Genomic DNA, 24,568 nt, shown 5'->3' with positions numbered 1-24,568 from the left:
CCTTCTCTCTCCTCATTCCCTTTCAAGCTGCATGTTTCTCTTCTCTGCCTCCTTTCAAAGGTGCAGGCACACAACCCCCCCCCCCCCAGCTAATTGCCAAAAACACTAGATCTGAGCTCTGTCCCCAAGCCTTTTAACCCCTCGCTTCCAGCCCCGCGTCTGAAGGCGAAAACAATCCTGGGAGCCCGGCCCTCCCACTGCCTGTGATAGGCTGCCTGGAATAGCAACAGCCTGTGTCACCGAAAAGGGCAAAGCCTTCGGAAATAGAAACAAAGTTGGTTACAAATCACACTGGGTTGTTTTTTTTTTTTCACCCTTCTTTAGCAGGCGACCATGGGGAAAGTGACCACTGCTGTCAGAGCGGGCAGCCGGGGCGGCGCGGTGCCGCGGGGGCGCCTGTAACTTCTACGCGACCATGGTACCTGTTGACAACCGCGAGGGCCCCGGGCTGCTGAGCCCCAGGGGGAGAGCGGCCGAGACCGAGGGCGGCGGCGCAGCCGGCGGCGGCCGGCATCCTCCCCGGGCCAGAGGTAAAGTGAGGCACGGGCCGGCCGCAGCGGCGAGCTGTACTCGGCTCTCGCTCCTGTGTGTGCGCGCGCGTGTGTGCGTGTGTGTGTGTACACGTGAGCGGGCGAGGGGCGTGGAGAGAAGGGGACAGGATCCGGTGGGAGCAGGAATGACAAGGAGCTGTAATGTGAAGATCCAAGTCCCACTACTGGCAGGATGGGTCCATTGACTGTGTTGGCAGAATGTAGAACTCGTTCATTTGGGGACAGTGACCGGCAAGAGAGTCCCATGTGTAAACATACACACACACACACTTTTTCATTTATTGTCACAAATGGGCAATCTGTAACAAGTGGACATTTGCAACCATGTTTTAAATCAGTATTTTCAGTAGGCTCCAGGAAAGTATTAGTTATGTAATCACTGAACACAACTTTCTTTTTTAAGTTCCCAGCCTCCGTGTGTAATGAATTTGTAAAGAATTCAAGCCGAAAACATCTGCTTGATTTGCTCCTGCTCTCTTTCCAACTGGCCTTTCCAACTGAGGTTCCTTTAATACTCTTTCTTTTAGGTGGTGAAATCTGAAAAAGTTTTAATTCATTTCAGTGATCTTTAATCTGCCGAATGCTGTTCTTCACTTCCACATTCACAATTCCCACAAACATGTTGCAAGCTTTTGGCCATCCTTTCCTACTCTTTTAGCTGGTTCTCAAAGGAATAGAAACTAATCGTAATAGGAAATTAAATCAAACACAAATAATTCTCTAATTCTCTCTCTCAGCTCTGCTCCCCTTCACCATACCATAGATTCCCAGGCCATAGATTGGAATTTCATGAATAGTCCAGAACACTAAATGATACAAAAGGCATGTACCTTTCACCTTGCGATGGATATATAAAGTTATGTTTGCGTCCTGGGTTTGTCTGATCTTGGACTTGAATCCACAACCCCTCTGTTGGAGGCGCAGATTGGCTCCTAGGCAATGAGAAGCTGTCAGCCTTCCCTTACCCTGAACCCTGCTCAGCTTTTCTCCCGCTTTCCCACTTCTGCTCAAGAATGAACGTCTGGGGCCATCCTTCAGGATGGCTGAGTCCCTCTCTTAAGCAGAGCTGCCTTTCTCCCAGGTGCTCTCTGGCTCAGTCTCAGAGCAGCCCAGGGAACCTTGTATTTGAGGGTTCATGGAAAGAATCGCAATGTTCTCTCCGAGTTCTGAAAGATTGAGCCGCAGAGCTTGCTGAGGTGGCCAAATCAACAAAAGTTCACTAAATAGTCGTGATAATGTCACAAAGAAGAAAAGAAACTTTGTCCTGAGGGGGCTCTACAGCAACAATTAAAAATGGACTATTTAATTTTGATACAGCTTTGAAAGCATGGTGTACTCTTAATAGGTTAAATTGTGCAAGTGCACAATTATCCTGAAGTAAGGTCACAAGTACTGTGTTTGGAAAGATTGAATATACGCACAAAATGCAGTTTAAAGTGCAACTGTTTGTGTTCTGAAGAAATGACAAATGGATAAATACTGTAAGTTATTTTTTAAATTTAATTCTAAATGAACCTTTATTATATACAAAAGGAAGCCGAAATTTTCCCTAAAATCCTAAGTGAATAAAACTTTGATCTGTGCTATAGTTTACATTTAGATGAATATAAACATTTTAACATTACTTGTGTAAATTTTCCTAAATTTTCTGAGACATCTCTTGGTACCCAAAGGCAATTATATATATATCTACCAAATGCATAGTGCAAGCTCGCTCTTTGTTTTGGGATTATACTTTAGTCTGTTTTATAAAGATGTTGAGGCTTAATGAAATAATGCTTGTCAAATACTTCTTTTGACTTCTTTGTATTTTAAACTTTCATAGTTTCATCCAGGAAATTCAGAGTATTTAAATATGCTCAATAATTATCATTCTATTCCTACATTTGAAGACACAAGTTTTTCTATATTCCTAGATGGGAAAATTAAAGCACAAAGAGGAACAAGTCATACAACCCAGGGGAAGATAATTAAACCATTCGAGATACTGAAAACCAAATCAAAACAAAAATTCCTAAACTCCATGATTGCACCCTCAAATACTTTTATGCACAATAGAAAGTGCTGGCAGATCTTGCTCGGCCATCCCTTCTTCAGCTGGAGAGAATGCTTTGTTCCAATGACTAGAAGCTAATGAACTTAAATTCATTTTCAAGAAGCTATGATTCAAAGTGTATATATTTTCAGTAAATTTTTTAGTGTTCACAGACATATTATAATTGATCTCCTAGGCAGGGTTGAGCTCAATCCAGGTGCCTAGAGCCGACCACGGTGTAGGTGATATTAGAAAAGTACGCCGCTAGAACATCTCACACAAGGGAGAGATGTGTGGTTGGCCCAAGTTCACTCAATGCTGGTGCAAAACTGACCGTGGTGTCTCTGGCCTGGGAGGCTGGATGCCTCCTCCTCTATCTCAGGAGATGGGTCTCCTAGGCTCTTCTAATTTCATGTTTCAGATGACTGGCTAAGGGGAGGGTTTCCTTAAGGCCCCCTCTACCCTACCAGCACCCACCCAAACGTTCCGAAACCAAGAATAGTATTCATTGTATGAATGCAGGTTCTCAGCACAGCAGATCCCGCTGCCGAATGTACTGGAACCCAGGTCACTAGAACTGAACTCACTGACCCAGTTGGGAAGACTGGGCTTCATCCCCGCCAAGACCCTTCTCAATCCAAGATGCCACAGCCTGAGACTTAAGAAATGCACTCTTGGGCTAACCAGATGAGTAGCCAAAGGCAGTTCTCAAACTTGTTTAAATCTGTGAAACTCCTTTTGACAAAGGAAAAGCTGAAGACGTGATCAATATGTAAGAGAAGTCATCATGGCACCTCTCTAGGGAGAAGAGGGGAGGTAGAAAAAGGAAAAACCTGAGGCAGGTGTCTCCCTGCTCCATTCCTATCCCTTGAATCCCTGAGCAGACTCCTGCCCGGGTGGGGCCGCAATAGCAAACCACAAGTCCATCACTCCTCTGCTTATGCAGGCCGTGTTACTGAGGTCAGGGCATTTTTACTATGCTCTTACTGAGTCTTGGAGTCCCAGGGTAGGCCTTGTCAGAGAGCTGAGGAGACTTTTAGAAGCAAGCTTATCCCCAGAGAAAAGTAAGTCAGGCCAACCAGCCTGACCTCATAACAGAGCCTTGGTTGTGAGAGGAACAGTTCTAACAACGAACCAGTCATTTTGGGAAGACCCAGGGCCTTAGCCATTACCATTTCTCCAGGCTTTCCATATATCAAAGAGTGACTGTGTTTGATTGTGTTTTAAAAACACACATATTTAATAAATTAATGGCTGATAACAGCAAAAAGTGATGGTATGCAGCTTGATATTGCCATGGGAGTGACGGGATTTATAGACATGTGAATCTGTGAGGGGCTGTAGACTCTTGTCTGGAAATAAGACTAGATTTAAAGGTAACCACCTCTCTTCACTTCAGTCAGCTTATCTCTATGATTGTGCATTTCACGTCACTTGGAAATCACACCAAAGTCTAAATTTGAGGCTTTTTGTGACTGTGAGGCTCCAGCAAGTGGCTCCTCCGAGATCTGGAAAGAGAGAAGGCCCTAAACAAACATGGCAGCACCTGTTTCAACACAAACTCTGGGGGGTGTCTGGCTCGGGCAGCCAGGGCTCTTGCTTCCCTTGGAGATCACGGTGACCTAGAGAGGGCAGAGAGGTTGCCACTTGCCACAGACTGGCTGCCGGCAGCCCCCGTAGCAGCAGAGAGGCATTGGTGGGAGTCTTCCAGTGGCAAGGCCTGGCAGACACCGACGGGGGCTTCATGCAATGAGGCTGACCTGGGGAGGATGGAATTAGTCAGCAGGCACTAGTGGGCTGAGCTGGTTTCACAGCTCACGTGTATTCGAATCGGTCAGTGCCCCTTTCCCGGTCATTAAATATTTTTAACGTCATCTTTCTGTCTGGTAAGACTGCTAGCAGGAGTGGAGGTCTCAGAGATCCCAGGAACAGGCCTGGTGGTAGCCCTTCACTTACATTGTTTGTGAATTTTCAACAAGATACTTTTTAGTGGGCTGGATCTCATATTAGCTTGTAAAACAAACAAACAAACACCCTCAAAATACAATGAATCCACCCTGGAGCCACCTAAGGAAACTGTGATTTACATGTATAAATGAAAGGTGATTCGGCCAATTTTAAAATGCTGTTTTTAATTGCTGTAGATATGTGGGAATCTATTGTTCATTCAAGAATAGTTAGTTCTTGAATATGGTTTTATAGGTAGCATTTTCTCAATAGTAGGAACCTAAGTAATATTTAGCCTAAGGGTGTGAGATGTTCTGAGAGCTCCCAGTGGCCCTCCATTAGTGCGCACTTAGCTTGTGCCTCTAAGCGTTGAAACAATTATTTACTCAGATTGTGTGAGTGAGCACTGGTTGTCTGTGATTCTTTTTTTTTTTTTTTTTTTAAGATTTTGTTTATTTATTTGACAGAGAGAGACACAGCGAGAGAGGGAACACAAGCAGGGGGAATGGGAGAGGGAGAAGCAGGCTTCCCACCGAGCAGGGAGCCCGATGCAGGGCTCGATCCCAGGACCCTGGGACCATGACCTGAGCCGAAGGCAGACGCTTAACAACTGAGCCACCCAGGCGCCCCTGTCTGTGATTCTTAAATGGAGCAGAGTTGGGGCTCCCTAGTTCAATTTTTCTCATGCACAGTTATCCCCAAAAAGATGAGTTATTGAATAAAATAGGGGATGAAAGCCATGTAAAAAGACACTGAGTTATGGTGGTGAGTAAGGGGGAAAGTTGGAATGGGCTTCTTCCCAAGGGGCTGTTTGACCAAATACCAAATAAGGATAATTTCTAATCCATCTTCCTTCAGAAAGTACCCGATCGCTGTTAAAGGCAAAAGACTTGGAATTGCCCCAGATATTTCCCAGCCGAAACTTTGAGTCAAATATATAATCTTTGTAGTAAATCATAAATTCATAGCGTTCTTTGAAATTTAAGTTTAGTTTGCTTTGGCTCATTGGTATCATTTTACTTCCTATGTCACAGCAGAGTCATTTATGCATTTGCTAAATGGCTCTGCCTCAGTGATATACTAATTTTTCTATACAATTTAGGTAGAAGTAATAATAAGACTAGAATAAATGATCACATCATTTTATTTTTAGTAGCTTTTATTCTTTTTTGAACAATTACTCACTTTATACTGTTCTGCCAAAGTATCGGGGAGAAAAATGCAGTCCTTTGTTTGACTTAGAGGAGTATTTTTTTCTTTGAGTAAATCAAGTGTAATTCACCTTTAAGCTGCTACCTGGTGCTTTCGTTGGAAGTAATTGTTTCTCAGGAACACTCATGACTCAGGTCTGCCGGGCATAGTGAGGCTCTGAGGGCTGTTGGTTACATCCATGTTATTGACTCCAAAACGTTGTGTTCCTGCACAGTTGGTAGCAATGTGCAATGCTAAGTTAGAAACCAGCCCGAAATGGCATCTCAGCCTCAGGTGTGCAAGACTTCTACAGGGAGAAAAGTTGTGATTAAGATCAGTTTGTAAGGTGAGAGAGCATTCCCAAGCTAATGAAATGTTTCAATTCCATTGGGAAACGAAATTGTTGAAATCCCAAGGCAAAATTACAGGAAGAATTTTTCATGATGTAAACCCAATTATGTAGGTACTGCCCAAAACAAAGGAATTCAAGAATTTATGAAAAGGCGTAATTGTTATGCTGGAAACAAGGTATCGTTTTACTTCCTGCGCTATCAGGAAGGGAGACTGTTTCAAAGTTTTACTTTCTTGTTATGGGGATTTTACCTCACCGATTCAGACTAAACAAATCTTTGTTGAATGATTATTGTGGGTCAAATGCTTCTATTACTATTATCCCTTCTTATCTTTAAAACAACCCAATGAAGTAATATTATGTCCAGTTCACAGATAAGCAAACTGAGGCTAAGAGAATAACAGCAAACTTTACCATGCCCAGCGCAGTTTTCTATCTCATGGATTTTTGTAGCAACTTTATGAAGTAGGTAATGTTATTATCTATATCTTGGGAATGAGGACACAGAGGAACAGAAAGGTTCAGAGACATGTCACAAGCTGGCTGGTAACTGATCAGGCACTCTGATTCCTGACCGTACCTTCACCATTCAGCCCAGGCACTTCCTAGAGAGAAGCGAAGGGACGTGCTCCAGGAAGCATGGGTAATGTGGGGCAGAGTCTCAGTATCCTAAGATCCAATCCAGGGTCTTGCCCACTTGACCGATAATACCATCCAGCACTGATGTCTCTACTTCCTGCTCTGTTCTGTGATCTGATCTGGGATTTGGGGTCCCTGCTTCACTAGTTTCAGAACTTTATTGCTTTTTATTTTAGCTATTTCCCTAATTTTCTATGCAACATGTCTTTGGCTATCAGGTTATACGTTTCTGGATAAAATATATATTCTGGTACCTATCAGAGTTCTGAGCTGACTGCGAGTACCGTGTGCAAGAAATACTGGGCAGCTCATAAGAAGTAGGAACTCCACCTTTCCTCTGTATTTCCATCAGGGATCACATGCATGTGGGACAAGTAACCACCGTCTTGAGCCATCAAATCCAGATGTAAGCCAGGAAATCTCTCAACGCAGTGCTCACAGTGACCACCCGCACTGTTTATGCAGATGAACCTGTCACCCAACACATAGTGCCGGTGCATGGTACATGCTTCATTGTTAAATGCGTAAATGAATTAAGTGTTTGTTCAGCTAAACTAAAGAACATTTTACTTCAGTAATACTTATTGAGCTGGATGCTTCAGAGTGAAAAAAGACATAAGACATTATCCATGGCTACAGATTTTACCAACTCATCAGAAAGATAAGAATCTAAGTAATTACAAGATGATCGTTTAGCCAATGTTGACTCTACTAAGACTGGACCCTGGGTCCAGTGGTGAATAAGAGACATCCCTGTGATGCAGACGCTTATTACCAACTGGTGGAGAAGGACAAGAGATCAGGGAACCCACGATGGAGAAGGTAGCCGGATGAATGATGCTCTGCTAGGGCCCAGGGGGCACTTCCACCAGCTTTTAATGGATTCTGGGAGATAGTCGAGCGAAGCTGAGTCAAGAAGGTATAACTGAGGTCAATGTGTTTACAGAGAGCATTATAAGCAGAGAAAATAGCTTGTGTGCCAGTTTTGAGAATGGCGCATTCAGGGATCTACCGATATTTCTGTATGACGAGAGAACAGAGTTCATCCAGGGACCAGAGGATGGCAAAGGAATCTGAAGATGTAAGCAGGGACCATATCAGGAAACCTTTGTGCTAAGTACCATGAGAGGGAGAATTCTTAGGAAGAGACCATATCAGTTTAGAGAAACCAAGCCAGTCTCTGCAAGTGATCACAGTGGGGACAGAATTAGGGAGCCTTAGAGAGCCTCACCTGCATGTTGAAATCCTGCAGCTTCCTGGGGTCACCATTCTTTTAATATTTCAATAAACAGAGCTCCAGCCCCTATAAGGTTAAATCCACATGCCTCCTTGCTCTCTGCCCATTTCTGCCCATCCTTAAACACACACTGTGTCCCTTAGGAGTCTTGTGGTTCTTCTGATCACTTTTTGCGCCAACTTCTTGTCTCCACTGATTGTTAACTTTCACCTCGTGCAACTAGTCTTTTCTCTTATTCATGCTCCAATCCATGTGTGGATCACGGCCCTTTTTCCTTCCCATTCTCAAATCCCATTCATACAAGCTGTTTGTGGATCATTACTATGATTGGAAGAGAGCTATTGGGCAATTAAATATCCGATGGGCCCATTCTTAAAGGCTCCTGTCAAATCCACCAGAGGGAATTTCTTGTAAATCAATTTATATAAAACCCATAGGCTGTGGCCCTGTTGTTTCCTTATGTGGCTCCCCAGCCCCAGCCCCACCCCTCCCCCACAACTTGACAACGTATCTGGACCTTTTCTTCCATTTCTCCTCTTTCTGGGCATTCTTAGCCATTCTTTCTTTCTTTCTTTCTTTCTTTTTTTTTTTTTTTAAAGATTTTATTCATTTATTTGACAGAGAGAGACACAGCGAGAGAGGGAACACAAGCAGGGGGAGTGGGAGAGAGAGGAGCAGGCTTCCCGCCGAGCAGGGAGCCCGACGCGGGGCTCGATCCCAGGACCCTGGGACCATGACATGAGACAAAGGCAGACGCTTAACAACTGAGCCACCCAGGTGCCCCTTAGCCATTCTTTCTTGAACTCTCTTTCTCTTGCTCTCTATGTCTCTCTGTTTCTATCTGTCTGTCTCTCTCTCTCTCTCACACACACACGCATCAAAATTTGTCCTTTGTATTATATGAAACATCTTGGCTTTTTTTCTTCTCTCTCTTTCCCATAGTCCACCTGTATATTATCAACATGCTCCATGCACCTCTCCCTTAACACCCAGGGGACCATCCAGGTATTTATGTTTAGTAAATAAAGTGCCCTTCCTAAGAGTTTTGCATCCACAGGCTTTGCAATATTACTTGTTTCTTCCCATTGTATTTCCCTAATTTAAAAATTATAAATGCACTACAGATGATTCACAGTCATTTTCAAGTATGTAGACTCCTTTAGCAATTCCTTCAACAACTTTAAATCCTCACATCATAGTCTTCGAAGTTTTATATTTTGATTGGAAAATATAGGCTGACGGAAACCTACTGTGCAATCACTGGCACTTTGAATTTTTTTTTTAAAGATTTTATTTATTTGACAGAGAGAGACAGCAAGAGCAGGAACACAAGCAGGGGGAGTGGGAGAGGGAGAAGCGGGCTTCCTGCCGAGCAGGGAGCCCAATGCGGGGCTCGATCCCAAGACCCTGGGACAGTGACCTGAGCCGAAGGCAGACGCTTAACGACTGAGCCACCCAGGCGCCCGGCACTTTGAATTTTTTAAAAATGTTTTCATCACGTCTGCATACGTTTGAAAGCTTGAAGTACAAATATGTTACTATTTTTTTCCAACATTCACTAATCATTGATGGGATGAGGATCCTTTTTAAAGGTCTTGTTAATTCTCAAATGTCCATAGCTCACCACAGCTTGCACACATTGAGAGCCCCATCCAGGAAACCTCAGAGATCTCTAGGTGAGAGGGCTGCTGGTTTGTTCTGCACATTCACTGCCCGCCCTCCTTAACTGTCTATTTAAAATATCCATAAAAACATGCAAAGAGATGCAAAATCACAAAAGCATGAAAGCCAGATATATTCATCAGTGCGTTAGGATTTAACCCTAAATAAGATGCAAACATAGACCTAATGCATAAAAGGCAGTGAAATTTTAGCTTTGCACAAACTCCCACGGGACATCCCTAATTGAGAGAATTTTCAGGAGCCGGCTAAAGGGAAGTCATCCCCACAGGCCCCTGGAGCTGCACTGGCAGAGGGTCACAGTTTTGCTCCACAGTCAGATCTTCCCCGCCATCCTGTTACCGTTATTTCTCTTTCTCTCTCAGGGGCTACAATTTCCAGGATGTCAGCAACTCTGGGCAGGTAGGAAAGACAGCGGCTCGTTGCATTCCGGAACATGAAATCAGTATTAAGAAAGGACAAAGCCCAGATGAGCCACTGGAATGGTGCCTTCCAGAAGTTTTAGTTTGGCAGGTACTGGTTTTGACAAGCAAAGAACTACGGGCCCCTTTAAATCATGCAGGAATGATATCTCTTATTCCCAGTCAGGGGACCAAAAAATGGAAGCAAAAAAAATTCCTTCCTTCGTCCAATGAAGTCACACCAGAAAAATAACTTCCAGACATCAGAAATTTGGCCAGCAGCTGTAATGCAGTTTTGAATGTTGGTGAGGTCCGGAGCCAACAGCCAAGAAAGAATTCTTGAGACATCTTTGGTGCAAAAAGGTGGTTTTATTAAAGCACAGGGACAGGACCCGTGGGCAGAAAGAGGGGCTGCACCGGGTTTGTGAGGGGTGACCGATTATATACTTGGGTGTTGGGGGATGCAAAGAAAAGGGAGGTTTTCTAAAGAACTTTTGTATGCTGAAGAGGACAAGACACTGGAGGCCTTGCCATTGTCAAGATTATTTTTCCCTCTCGTAAAGCATTAACATGAAGATAGTTGGGAGTTTCCTTCTGGAATTTAGGTTATTGATAAGAACGCATTTTTCTTCTAAATCACTAAGACATTTTGTAAACTGATAGAGGCTCTTGTCTTTTTGGACTGTGATCTCTATTAGTTAACCATTTGGTTTTTGTTTTGTTTTTTTCCTTCTCTTAGTTTTAGGGCAGCCAGGAGTGCCTGAGGAGTGTCACCCAGATCCCACCTGGGGGAGGTGATTGTGGGGTGTCAGCTTGTGCTTTGTCCTCAGCTGGCCTTCCTCTGCCTCATCAGCTGCTCCCCCCAGCCTAGCTACAAGGGATTCCCAACTGCAACCGGTGGCTAGCATGAGGTGTGTCAGACACTGAAAACCCAACAGCTACGCTAACTCCCTCCTCATTTTCTGCAGAACTAAAATATTCGACACTCACGTCTCAGTCACTCTTGCCAAGATGGACCATGGAACCCACTGGTTCTGGCCAATGAGACGTTAGGGTGAGTCTTCAGCTGGGTCTGAAAATTAAACTGGCAAAGACAGATTAGAGGAGAAAAGCATCCAAACGTATTTAATGTAGGTTCTACATGACACGGGAGCCTTCGCCAGGAAATAAAGACTATAAGAAATGGCTAAGCCTGAGTGGTTGTAAGCTCGGTTTGATGAAGAGTGGACAGCCATGGAGTAATATGGCAGGTCAAGCTGTATGAGGCAAGGCCTGTGTGTTTGGATCCTTCGTGGCCTCTCTGTGTCTTCAGAGATAAGACTGCTCCCTTCCTCTGGGTGTAGGGAAGGCATCTCTCATGTGACGGTTTGTTACCTGCTTCAGGGAAGAAGGGCAGGGGGAAGGTCAGAGGGACCCTCCTGCTTCTGCCATTTTCTCAAACTCCTTCAGATTAAAATACTCAATTAGCCAAAGTATCACGTTTTAGGGGTAGCATATCCTGAAACCCATCATCTTCCACGGTGCTTCTGGAAGGTTCCCTCACCGATAAAAGGAAAAAGGCCTGCCCCAAGCCTTCTTCTGTTGTCACCTGCCTTTGAATTTGGTTGTGAGGGAATTTTATGCCTGGAGCTGCGGCAGCCACCTTGCACATATGATGACAAATCAGGGACAAAAGCCAACCCTCTGAGGAGGCAGGAACAGAAGGATGGATAGAGTGTGAATCCTTGGAGATACCAAACTCAACTTGGTCTTCTCACTAATTAAACAGTAAATGCCACAATATTTTAAACCCTTGTTTTTTAGGTTTTGGTTTCTTACAGTCAAAAATATCATAACTGATCTGGGGGCTGGGAAAAGAGAAGGCAGCAAATCTGGCCATTGGCAAGGCCATTTTAAAAACAAAGGCAAGGGCTGCATTTTAAGATTTCTTTTTTAAGGGAACATACATCAGTTTTGGAAAGCATCTGATTTCTGTTCTCTGTAATTTTTGTAAAAGTGGACTCTGAAAAAAGAGACAGGGACGACATCTGAGAGTGGGAATAAATCGAGGTGAAGACGGGGCCGAGGACGGAGGTGCAGACAGACCTGTGTGAAACGGTAATGAATGTGAGGACGCGAAAGCCACAGGCGCAGAATTATGATCTGAAATCTGTGACATGGAGGATAAATGGGAGACGCTATTCTAGGTGCACATAGAAAGGACAAGAAGACAGATAGGAAATGAGATGAATATATATATATATATAGCAAACACATAAATAATTATTACTAAACAAATAGGGGGAAAACCCCAAACACTAGAAGTCTTTTCTCAGTAGAAGTCAAGTAGTAGCAGCGGAATTTGGAAGAAGCAAGCGCCCAGATTCATCCTGGTGAAAGTCCCACACTGAAGGAGGGAAAGAGGGGAGGAAGGAAAGACAAATGAGTGGAAGGAAAGAAAGAAAAGAAGGAAAGTCCAAATGTCATCAGCAGAAGAAGAGAGTTAACAGAGCAAGCACCAGCGAAGGGTGAATAAACCCGTGTAAGCGATGTTCCCTCTGTGTACCTGCCCAGCCCCCGGAAGTCAGAGAAGATTGGTTTCAGGAACGTGTATCCATACAAGTACTACTGAATCAAACCTGAGATTTGAAAAATGAAAAAGAAAACAAAGTTCCTATCCTTTTGTTTTAGAAAGGTCAAACGCTAGCAGGTGTAGAGGGAGGCCAAATTTTCCACCGGGCTGAGTTTCATTGTATGCTAAAGAGGATTAGGGGACCGAGGAGGGGGAGAGTGGTTAGATGAAGGCTGGTGCCCAGTATTTACCACCGCAGGGGGCCTCACACGTGGTCTAGGGCCAAGAGGCAGCATCTGGGACCCTTGGCAGCTGGTGGGACAGCACCCCTCAACTCTCATGGGCCTGGGGGAGCTCTCTGGCTGAGCCAGTACTCCTCCTTCACGTGACATCCAGTAGTCTACTGAGCTCTCGCGTCAGGCCCTGTGTGGGTCCCTTGATGGTGACACTTCTACTCTCAAAGAGCTCCCGATCTAAGGCAGGTGACTGGCATAACTAAATATAATCCAGGGTGCTGTGAGGCCACGGAAGGCAAGGCAAGGGGGAGAAGAGAGATCAGTGCTAACCAAAGAGAGGTCGTCTGGAAAGGTTTTGTAGAGAAGGGGAGATTCAAACTATATCTTCAGAGATGACTCAGATTTCCCTAGGCTCTGAATTTCGGGGAGAGACATGCCGTGAGGGGGAACAGCTTGAAGAGAAGCACAAGTCTGGGACGGTGCATGGCATTTTCCAGAAACAGCAAGTGGTGGGGATGGGCTGCTGAAGAGCTGGTGCCTGGAGCCTCCTGTGGGGCCTGCAAACCAGAGTCCCCGATGGGGCTGCTACACAGAGTCTGAACGTCTAGAGAATAAGTCTGTGCACGGGGCTGCCATTTCATAAAGTATAAATATACAAGTGATAATGAAACAATTTGTGGTCTCTACAGTGGTGCTCTATTAACAAGCTAATAATAGTGCTGAAAGCTTTATAGAAACGCTAATGCTGTGCTGCTCAAATGCTAAGCATTTACGTAAATATAAAGTTGTATGGGGGACCGTTCCATAATACGATGCATTCATTTTCGTCTACTGACAGAACCTTGGGGAGCAGGGGACCAAGATCCGTATTCTGGAGGGCTGTTATCATTCATTCTTTTATTCAGTCACTCGGCAAACATTCATTGAGTATTTACCTTGTGTCAAAGACCAGAGATGAGAATACAGATATAAAGAAAGCCAAGTTCTTGGCTTTAAGGACTTCTGGTTTAACAGGAGAAGACAAATGGATAAATAAATGAGCACCGTGAAAGATGACAGGTGCCCTAGAAACACATTCTTTGGGCAGGAGGAGCACCGAGGGGTTAAGGGTGAGGCTGCAGAGTAAGGCAGAGCAGGGTGGCCGTCCTGGGGGAGGTGGCGCATGAGATGACTCTCGGAAGATGAGTTGGGATGAAAGATACTCAGGGAGGAGGAGTGGAGAAAGGGGGAAGCCACACCTGCAAGGCCATTTGGGGGCCACTGCAAGTTTTTCTTGAGCAAAACATGAAGTAGGGGGGCTTCTCAATTCCTGAGGCATTCGCACGGGCCAAGCTGTCTAGCCCCCTGGCTGCCAGCCAGAAGGACCTGCGTGCGCACGTTCCGCTGTGTGTTGTAGGATTTAGTGAGCGGGCAAGTGCTCACTGTGTGTCCATTAGGTACGTAGGCTGTAGTAGGCATATGGGGAAGAAAGGAAAGCAGAGAGCTGGCAGAAACTCAAATATTATGGAAAACTGAGTGTCTCATGTGCGAGCCAGTTACGGCGTGGCTTCTTGTGAGTCACCACGAGTGACAGACAATGCAGCCATTGTGGCCTGGCCGAGCCTGCGGAGGCTCCTGCCCTCTGTGTCCTCTGTGTGGGTCTCAGGGTGTTCACGTGAAGCCCCTTGCTTGCGATTGCATCTCCCATGAGCAGTTTTACTTTCTTACCTTGCTATGGAATCAGCATTGCACCAAAAGGAACACTGCTGGTCTTCTAGCAAAGCAGCAAGACAGAGGGAGGCATGAGCCAAAGGGCCTGCGGTACCAGTTGCAAGTGGTTTCTGTGATGTCTGCAAAAGGCTGAGACGACTCCGTGGCCCTTTTGGGGAGAAAGAATGTGAAGGAAGGGCCGCTGTGAGGCAAGGCCATGAGCAAAATGGATGGAAATGCTAAATTTCACCAAGAAAGTGAAGTGCAAAGTGTTTGACTTCAGGGCTGGATGTTCTTTGAAAAGGCATTCATTGTAATTCCTCATCCTACCCTCTCCTTTAGCTCAGGCTGCTTCTTCTGGGTCCAGTGAGCTGCCCAAACTCTGCCATCTGTGTTCAGGCAAACATAAACCCCACCTTCCTGCCACTCGCTCTTTCCTCCTGTTCGTGGCCAGATTTCTTGGAAATGTTAGATCTCCTTTCTGGCACCCATAGGATAATGCCTTGCTTTTTTCATCATCAACCAAAAAAGTAGACAGAAAAAAAGCCCACTTTTTATGTCTCTCTTCATTTTTTTTTTTTTTAAGATTTTATTTATGTATTTGACAGAGAGAGAGAGATAGTGAGAGCAGGAACACAAGCAGGGGGAGTGGGAGAGGGAGAAGCAGGCTTCCCGCTGAGCAGGGAGCCCGATGCGGGGCTCGATCTCAGGACCCTGGGATCATGACCTGAGCCGAAGGCAGACGCTTAACGACTGAGCCACCCAGGCGCCCTCTCTTCATCGTTTTTATATGATAAAATTGCCCCCGGAAATTGTCCGGTGGTAGAAGTCCCACGGTGTCACAGGGCCACAATCCCAGGAGCATTAGGAACTAACCTTCCACAGGCTGCTGGATTCAAAATCCCAAATGCGCATCGTGAAGACTGTATAGGAACGTCAGCAGTAAAAAGTAGCAGTACCAAGATGAGTGAAATTTGTTTTGATCAGTATCCCTTAAAGCACATCACAGGGAAATTAAACCCCTCAAATAAGATACAGATGGTTAAGACCTTAGCCTAATTCTGTGGCATATAACCCATGTTGGTAGGCCCCCCATGTGGGAATAGGGTCATAGAATGTCTTAGTGCACCTTTTTAAGCTTTTAAAGGCCAACCCCCTAGATAGATGATAGATAGATAGATAGATAGATAGATAGATAGATAGATAGATAGATAGATGATAGATAGATAATTTGATATATAAAATTATTTTAGAATTTGTAATTTTATACAAATAATTTTTAGTAATTCATAAGGACATAATTCTATTATATCTCTGAAGAATTATACTCTTAGCTGCTGGGTCTCCAGAGGGACATTGACAAACTAGGATGGTTTCCATAACCTTTGCACACAGCCCAATTTGTCCATGTCCCGTGATCACTGACAGAAAGAACAAGGCATATGATGCTAAGTCCAGAAAATGGACAAAGGAACTGGATCCCTCTCCTGTCAGGAGCATTTACCACCCCCCCCCCCAATATAAGAAGCAGGCTTTGTGACTTGCCCCACCCATCACACCCACTCTTCCTTAACTCACCACCTCAGACTAAGTCTGAAGTAGGATGATAGAGCATCAAAGGAAGGGACTCTTGTATCTCAAGGGGTCTTTCTTTTGGTAGGGAAGGCCTATTTCCCACCTAATAAAGGGGGAACACTAGGAAAGGGAAGGAGAAGGGCAAGGTGGCAAGGACAATCTTCTGCTACTCAAGGAGTTCCGACATCTGTTACGCCATGTCCTTACCTCAGTATCCCCATGCTGCCCAGTATCCCTTCTAAATCTCCTCCTGGGGTGCCTCTCTCAATCTGCCTTATAAGTGTTTCATTCTCCAATGTCACTCATTTCTTTAATCTGAATATCAGAGACCAATTGCCAAAGCACAGAAGCTAATCAATATGTCAAACATAGATAAAATGAATAACGACAGAGATACGAAGTAATACAGTATTCTTATCCAAATGTAAGAATTTGACTTGATTCTCCTTGTGGTAGAGAAATATGTTGCTCTACCACATTTGGGGTGTGTGTGTGTGTATGTGTGTGTGAAATATGAGGATTTTAAGATCTCAATGAGGGAAAATATGTGGAAGTTTAAGACATGAACGAACCTCTAAGAGAGTAAAGTCATTTTGCAAGTAAAAATTAAAGCAGTACGTAATAAATGATAGATAATAGAGATATTACTAGAATGTTAAGTTTCTTGGGGGGCAACTATGTAGCTACACGTGGTTTCTTTCAACGCTACAGATATGCCTCCCAGTACCTAGGAAAAAGTCTGCCATGTACTGGTACTAAATATTTGTTTTCTGATTAGCTAGATAAATTACTGATTTAATTTCAATTTAATGGTTTGTGTCCACATGCTCATAAATTAATTTTATATTATCGTGGATTCTTGCATTTTTATTTGTTTCTCCATTTAAATATTCAGTCTTTTTAGATTTATTTTTTGAAGTCACCTATGTCTCAGGATCCTGGAGATGTAAAATGCCTTGGATATTTCTGATGGGAAGAGATTCAGACCAACTTTATTTGACCTGCTTCTTTTCCTAGAGCTGAACAGCACTTTTTAACCCCCTGAAATGGCAGGGTTAGATGGCCCTCGCTCAGCCTGTGATAAATGTGTGCCCACACACATTTCTAGTCCATTTTATACACATCTCAGTTCTTTTCTTCTCCATCTCCCTTACTGTTGTCTCCTCTTCTAAATGTTGTCATTCCCTAGGTCCCAGTCCTATTCCTGCTTCTCCTGCTCCTCTGTTTATCTGCCTAAGTGATCCCATTCATTCCCATGATTTTAAATCCCAGATACCTGCTGCTGAATCCCAAATACAAATCTCCAGCCTTGACTTAACTCCTAAGCTCCAAATCTGTATATTAGTCTGAATTGACATTTTTAACTGAAGGTCTTATAGATAAAACAATTAAAACATTTCAGTAAATCTAAAACAGAACATCTGATTTCCACTCCTCCTTTTACCCCCAGTCATAACCAGTTCTCTTCTCAGTCTTCCTTCAGTCAGTATATTGCCTTGAACAATATATAGGCCTATATGCAGGGTATTGAACATTGTAAAATCACCCAACCAATGGCTCAAATCATGGGGCCCTCTTGGGTTCCAACCCACCTCTTTACCTTCTAACTCCAATTCATGAACAAGTGTAGTCATTTTTACCTCCAAATTCCCTTGAATCTGTCTACTTGTCTCAAGGTCTACTCTGAACATCCAAGTCTAAGCTACCATCATCTCTTTTTAACTCTAAGGCAACACACTCCTTTCTGTTATCAGTCTTGCTCCTGGAAGAACCAGTCTGCACCCAACAGCAAGAAACTTGGCATCAGTGCCCCCATACCATTCAGTGTGCATTGCCCCTTTATACTTGGAAAACCATAAAAAGTTATCACTGTGACTTGCAGGACCCTGTTTGAAGTGTCCCCTCTGTCCCTATCCAAATTTAGTGGATCCTATTTACCTCTCCAAGCTGCTGTGCCCCACATATGAGGTACTGGCTGCCCAACAGTTCCAAAAACATGCTTTCCTGTGTCACGCCTTACAAACTGTTGTTTCCTGTGCCTGCAGTGCTCTTCCCTTGGTTAGTTTTTGTTTTGTTTTGTTTCTATTTTTGACAAGTTACAAATATATAATAAGCATCCACATACCTACTTCTGAAAATTAATGACTGCTAACATTTTGCTCTTTTCCCTCAGTTTTTAACATTAAAATAGTAAAACAGTATCAAGTCCCTTTTGTTCTTCTTCCCCCCAAGTTCCATTCCCTTGCCTCCTTACTCAGAGCAAGTAATGGATGTTGTTGGTTCCCTCCCCTGCATCCATTTCTTTCTTCCTTCTTTCTGGTACAATCTTAACTTTGACACACACACACACACACACACACACACACACACACACACCCAGTACCCTCTTTTGTTTCAGCAAGAGCCAACTGTGGCCGGATGTGGCCAAGGAGACATGAGGGCAGGTTTCCTGGAGGCTGTGCTTCATTTTCTCCCATGTTACACAACTGAAGCCTCTAGCACTTCCTGAGGCTCCTATCCTCTCTACTCTGCCTCAAAGGTTTGCTTTTAGAGAACAGCCTGCAGCAGGACCTGAGGAACCGGGCTGTCTGAATTTCTGATCCAATGCCAAAGCAGGAACGAAACAGTGTTCTTGTTTGTTCAGTCTTCATCATCTGTCATCTGCTTATCTTGCATAGCTGTCTGCTAGTAACTAAAAACATCAGCATCACAAATAGAAGGAAGTGACTTCTTAAATATCTCCACCCCTCACCTCCCAAAAATGAAAGAAAAGGATATTTCCTTTTATATCTAATCATTTTTGTTGATATATTATTTTACTATATTTAAGTGTGTGGTTATACTCAGTGCTCTGAAAAACTTACTTATACAAGGTTAAGTCTCCATTCAGACATAAAGTTTTGAAAATAACAGCACAGAACTGACCTCTCTGTCTCTTCTTTCCGCCTGTAGGTTGCGGCATGTTTACTCTCCTGTCATCTGTCACTGCTGCTGTCAGTGGCCTCCTGGTGGGTTATGAACTTGGGCTCATCTCTGGGGCCCTTCTTCAGATAAGAACCTTATTAGCCCTAACCTGCCATGAGCAGGAAATGGTTGTGAGCTCCCTCCTCATTGGCGCCTTGCTGGCCTCCCTCACTGGAGGGGTCCTGATTGACAGGTATGGAAGAAGGGCTGCCATCATCTTGTCATCCTGCCTCCTTGGACTCGGAAGCTTAGTCTTGATACTCAGTTTATCTTATGCGGTTCTCATAGTGGGCCGCATTGCTATAGGGGTTTCCATTTCACTCTCTTCAATTGCCACATGTGTTTACATCGCAGAGATTGCTCCACAGCACAGAAGAGGTCTTCTTGTGTCCCTGAATGAGCTAATGATTGTCATCGGCATACTTTTCGCCTACATTTCAAATTATGCGTTTGCCAATGTTTCCCATGGCTGGAAATATATGTTTGGCCTTGTTATTCCCTTGGGAGTTTTGCAAGCAATTGCAATGTATTTTCTTCCTCCAAGTCCCCGGTTTCTGGTGATGAAAGGACACGAGGAAGCTGCTAGCAAGGTTCTCAGAAGGTTGAGAGCCATCTCGGATACAACGGAGGAACTCACTGGGATAAAATCTTCCCTGAAAGATGAATATCAGTATAGTTTTTGGGATCTGTTTCGATCAAAGGACAACATGAGGACTCGGATAATGATAGGCCTGACATTGGTATTTTTTGTGCAAGTCACCGGTCAGCCAAACATATTATTCTATGCATCAACTGTTTTGAAGTCTGTTGGCTTCCAAAGCAATGAGGCAGCTAGCCTCGCCTCCACGGGGGTTGGAGTTGTCAAGGTCATCAGCACCATCCCTGCCACTCTTCTTGTAGACCACATTGGGAGCAAAACCTTCCTCTGTGTTGGCTCCTCTGTGATGGCAGCTTCATTGGTGACCATGGGCATCGTGAATCTCAACATCCCCATGAACTTCACCAATATCTGCAGAAGCCATAGCCCTATCAACCAGTCGTTGGATGAGTCTGTGTTTTATGGGCCAGGAAACCTATCAGCCAGTGATGACACTCTTAGAGAGCTCTTTAAGGGGATCACTACCCATAGCAGAAACTCCCTAATGCCCACAAAAAATGATGTGGATAAGAGAGGGGTGACGACCTTACCAAATGCTGGAATGAGCCAAGCTGAATACCAGATAGTCACAGACCCTGCGGACGTCCCAGCTTTCTTGAAATGGCTTTCCTTAGCCAGCTTGCTTGTTTATGTTGCTGCTTTTTCAATTGGTCTAGGACCAAGTAAGTATTTTATTTTTTATTCCTTCCTTCTTTGCCCTTATGAATGTTAACATATTGCTTTTGACCATCAGAGCATCTTATGGCTATGGTACCTTTTACATATAACTACTAGAAGTAAGATGGGGATAATACTGGCCACCTGATGTATCTACTAATGTGGAAAGTATGCTTGGCTCATACCTCCTTTGTGAAATGTGCGGGCCTGGTGTTCAACAGAAGGATTAGTTTTCCATTATCTGTCACATGAGGATAATTTAACAGTGATTGACTGGGGATAAACCAGACCTTGAAAGATATGTATTGCCCAAGAGAACATATTGTTTTATGAAAGCAGTTTACTGGGATAACATTTTCTTCCATATCATTCCTGAGTTCTTCATAAATGGAAAAAATCCAAGCATTTAGATTTTCTTAAAGACACGCTAGTGGAGGCATTCAGTAATAATGAAGGACAGGAAATGATGAGTTGGGAAAGAGGGTGGATTATTCCTTTAAGTACCCTTTGTTTTATCGCCAGAGTAACCTCCCTGAGCACTTTACTCATTAAGCAGGAGAATGGGAGTCAAGTTACTCCCATTCAATACAATATAAACAATTTACAGGGAGATAGCTACACGGCTGTCTTATTTTGTATAGCTGGTCTACTCCAGTGATTAAGTTTAAACACTTATCTTGAGCAAACCCTCTAGAGTTTTCTAGAACAGGTTGTTTGTTGCCGTTCCTTGTCTTTCAGCCTCTCACCCAGTCTAAACCTCTCTTAGGGAAGTAAAGTGTAGTCTCTCTACCAGCCTCAACTCCTACACCTCTCTCTCATTCTCTCTCTCTCTCTCAAACCTCTCTCCCCTTCTCCCTTTCTTCCTTCCTCTCTCACACAAAGTCTTGTTTTTCTTGTTGTTGTTATTTACGAGGATCAAGGACCAAACAAATGTGCTCAAATAAAAGGAAGTAGTGGAGCTTAGGAACACAAGAAGACATAGGTTATGTTGAAGGAGAAGGAATTTCATGGACAAATTTAGGTTTCTGGTGCCAGGAACTGACGGTGTTTCTAGAAAGAAAGTCACTTTAGGGCTTTCTCTGGTGATCTACTGCTAAGTCATTAACTATTCATTCAGGTGATACATATCAAGTGGCTATTTTTTTTCAATAACAAAGAACTATGCTAGATGTTGGGGAAACAGTAACGAACAAGACAGACACTGTCCCTGTCTTCAAGGAGATTATGCCTGAATTGACTGAGCTATATTCCCTGTGTCTGCTTCTTTCTGGTCAGCAGCCAGCAGGTTTGGCCTGCTTAATCTCAGTTAATGAATAACTGGATTTGCACATGACTCATATGGCCTTATACTGCAGCTTTGTTTCCTCACCTTGCGTCTACTCCCACTTCTAAGTGAGATCAGTTTCTGGATATTGACTCTTTCAAATTCCAGAATGAGAGAAGGAATCTGACTGACTCTGCTCTTTGCTATGCAGAGTCATAAATGGTTGTTCAGGGACACCTCTAGGCACATAGTCCAAACTATGGATGACAAGATTGGCCCTTCCTCTGGCACTAGGAGTAGACAGATTTGCTTATAAGTGACTGAGCATGGGCGGTTAGAGTAAATACTGTTAATACCATCAGCCTCTGATCTCTCTGACTTGTTTCTGAACCCTGGCCCTCCCTGTTAAGACTTAACAATGATAAATATTACTAAGGAATAGTTTCCTAGAAACAGGTTTCTACTGTTATTTCAGGATTCAATCATCTTGCGCGTGTACCTGGGAGACATTTGTCTTAGTCAGTTTGGGTTGCTATAATAAATCGCCAAAGACCAGATGGCTTAGACAACAGAGATTTATTCCTCACAGGCTAGAGCCTGGCAAAGTCCAAAATCAAGGTGCTGGCAGACTTGGCTGTTGGTGAGGGCCTCCCTCCTGGTTTGTAGATGGCCACCACTTTCTTAGTGTCTCCTCACAGGGCAGAGGGATGGAGAGAGAGAGAGAACTAGGTAGTTTTATTATGTCTCTTCTCCTAAGGGCACTAATTCCATCATAGGACTCTACCTGATGACCTACCTCCAAATATCACATTAGTAATTAAGAATTCAACATACGAATTGTAGGGAGGGCACAAACATGCAGTCCAGACAATACTTATGTCTTTACTCTGATACATAAAGCTAATGAAATTTGAGAAAGCATCTTATACTTTTATTTTTAGAAACTCTTTAAAGTCTACCAGAAAGGCAAGATACAAGTGAACCTTCTTTTTATATTAATAAGTACAGTCAGTTTTACTCATGTGATAAACATCGGGTGGTATTGTCCTCATTGATTTCCTTTGCCAGCATCTTTTTTTTTTCCTATAGATTCATCATAAAACTAAAAATATTTTTTACATCAATTTTTTGATCCAATCTTTTGAAATATCAAGAATCAACTAAGAATCTCAGGAAAGTTTAGCAAAAAGAAAAGGATGCTTTCTTTGTTTTAAGTCAGAGAAACTTTCAGGTTAACAGAGATTACAACATGGCGCATATTATATCAGAGACGTTGATCTTAAACTTCCAGAACCCACCTATTCATGGTCAGAGTTTTCCCCAGCTCACACTACCCCTCTCTTTTGTTTTTGGGTGACTTTGAAAAATGCAGCAAATTCTCAGTCACTAGCATATCATTTGATACATTACTGTATTAGAGCAAGAATTTCCCTTTTCAGGAAACTTAGTTTGATTTTGGAAAAAATTATTGGGGGCTGCTTGTTATTTGCTTTTTAGGATTCTTTAAATAGTATTCTATACTAATTCTTTTAAAATGTACTTTGGGCTTTAGATTTGACTAATAGTTATTGATACCTATTATGTCAAAGGAAGGCTTTACATACTTCGGAGTATTTCATTTTACCTTCACAACAAGCCTGTGAAGAGAGAGTATTCACCAAATTTTATAAATGGTGGCAGTTTATCTCAGGCCAAGTGACTTTCTCAAATAATTGAAAATACCTCTTGTCTTCTGAAATTCAGTGGTAATGCCTAGTCCAAGACAAGAATAGACAGTCCAGTGTTGGCCTTGTTAATAAATGTTAATTGCTTTAGTGCAGTCTGCCATGAAGATACATTAGAAGTAAGAATGAATGGAAAGAGTGGATCACTGTCCATCACATATGGCTATTAAATGGGCCACTCTGTATTTTATGCAAGATAGAGACAGTCTCTCTTTTTCTGAAGCTCTGCTTGGTAAGCAAGCATGTCCATTTATAAGGCTGAGCTATAAGATAAGAGAGGGAGGATAATGATAAGTTTTGATGTGCCCTTACTTGAATAACTGAACTTGATTAAGGTAATGTTTAATGTGTTTTTGGTTAGAATTCAAGCTCAGCCATAACAAACACCAAAATAACAGTGGCTGAAATAAGGTAGGAGTTTGTTCCTCTCCCACTTAGCAACTGGGTAGTTCTGGGTGTTGTGGAGGCTTCCAGGGTCAGGTGCCAGAAGCCTATAGATGGTGTCCCCAAATCTCCCTGTAGCCAGTGCTTTAATATTGGTTCTCAGTTCATCATGATGACTATTTAAAAATACTAAGATGTATTTTAAAATTTCATCACCCTTTTCTGGTAGCTAATAGTCCCTTGAGGATAGGTGAAAGGCACAAATTACAGTCAATTAAAGGGAGGCTGGGTATAGAAAGGCCTGGGTAATAACGCAGTGTGAGCAATTCTTTTTTAATTCTTTTTTTTTAGAAGATTTTATTTATTATTTATTTGACAGAGAGAGACACAGTGAGAGAGGGATCACAAGCAGGGGGAGTGGGAGATGGAGAAGCAGGCTTCCCGCAGAGCAGGGAGCCCAGTGGGGGGCTCAATCCCAGGACCCTGGGATCATGACCTGAGCTGAAGGCAGACACTTAACGACTGAGCCACCCAGGCGCCCGGCAGTGTGAAAAGGGAAGCAGAACCACTGTGAGGAATAGGAGACAAGGAATTTCTTGCAAGGGTTGCACCCCACACAGCTGTGGAAGACACTGAGAAAGCAAAGGTCTGGAAGGGGACGGTGAGAGGAAAAGGAGAAAGTCACTCATCAGGGTCATGACAAAGGGAAGCTGGCGAAGAAGCCTGTGGAAGCCTGTTGCCTCCGCATCTGGCTGTTGTCTGCAGTCCCTGCAGGTCAGCAGGGCCGGGGGAAGACAAGCTGGACTCCAAGCCAGGACAAACTGGAATCTGTG

At 43.6% G+C, this 24,568-nt stretch overlaps 1 protein-coding gene across 2 annotated transcripts in view; it reads left to right on the top strand.

The window, feature by feature from the left end:
• Nucleotides 1-270: 270 nt before the first annotated feature.
• The window catches only part of SLC2A12 (solute carrier family 2 member 12), a 53,191-nt gene continuing 28,893 nt past the window's right edge, over nt 271-24,568 (top strand). For both annotated transcript variants that reach the window (XM_034990702.1, XM_034990703.1), the window contains exons 1-2: nt 271-530; nt 19,037-20,368. In XM_034990702.1, the coding sequence (XP_034846593.1) occupies nt 416-530; nt 19,037-20,368 (1,447 nt within the window). In that variant the 5' untranslated portion in view covers nt 271-415. The remainder of the gene's footprint in view (nt 531-19,036; nt 20,369-24,568) is intronic.

Source organism: Mirounga leonina, unplaced genomic scaffold, assembly GCF_011800145.1.
Source record: "Mirounga leonina isolate KUSES-001 unplaced genomic scaffold, KU_Mleo_1.0 Mir_53, whole genome shotgun sequence".
Taxonomy (NCBI): domain Eukaryota; kingdom Metazoa; phylum Chordata; class Mammalia; order Carnivora; family Phocidae; genus Mirounga; species Mirounga leonina.
Note: the sequence above shows the minus strand (reverse complement) of the source record. Positions and strands in the feature narration are given on the sequence as shown.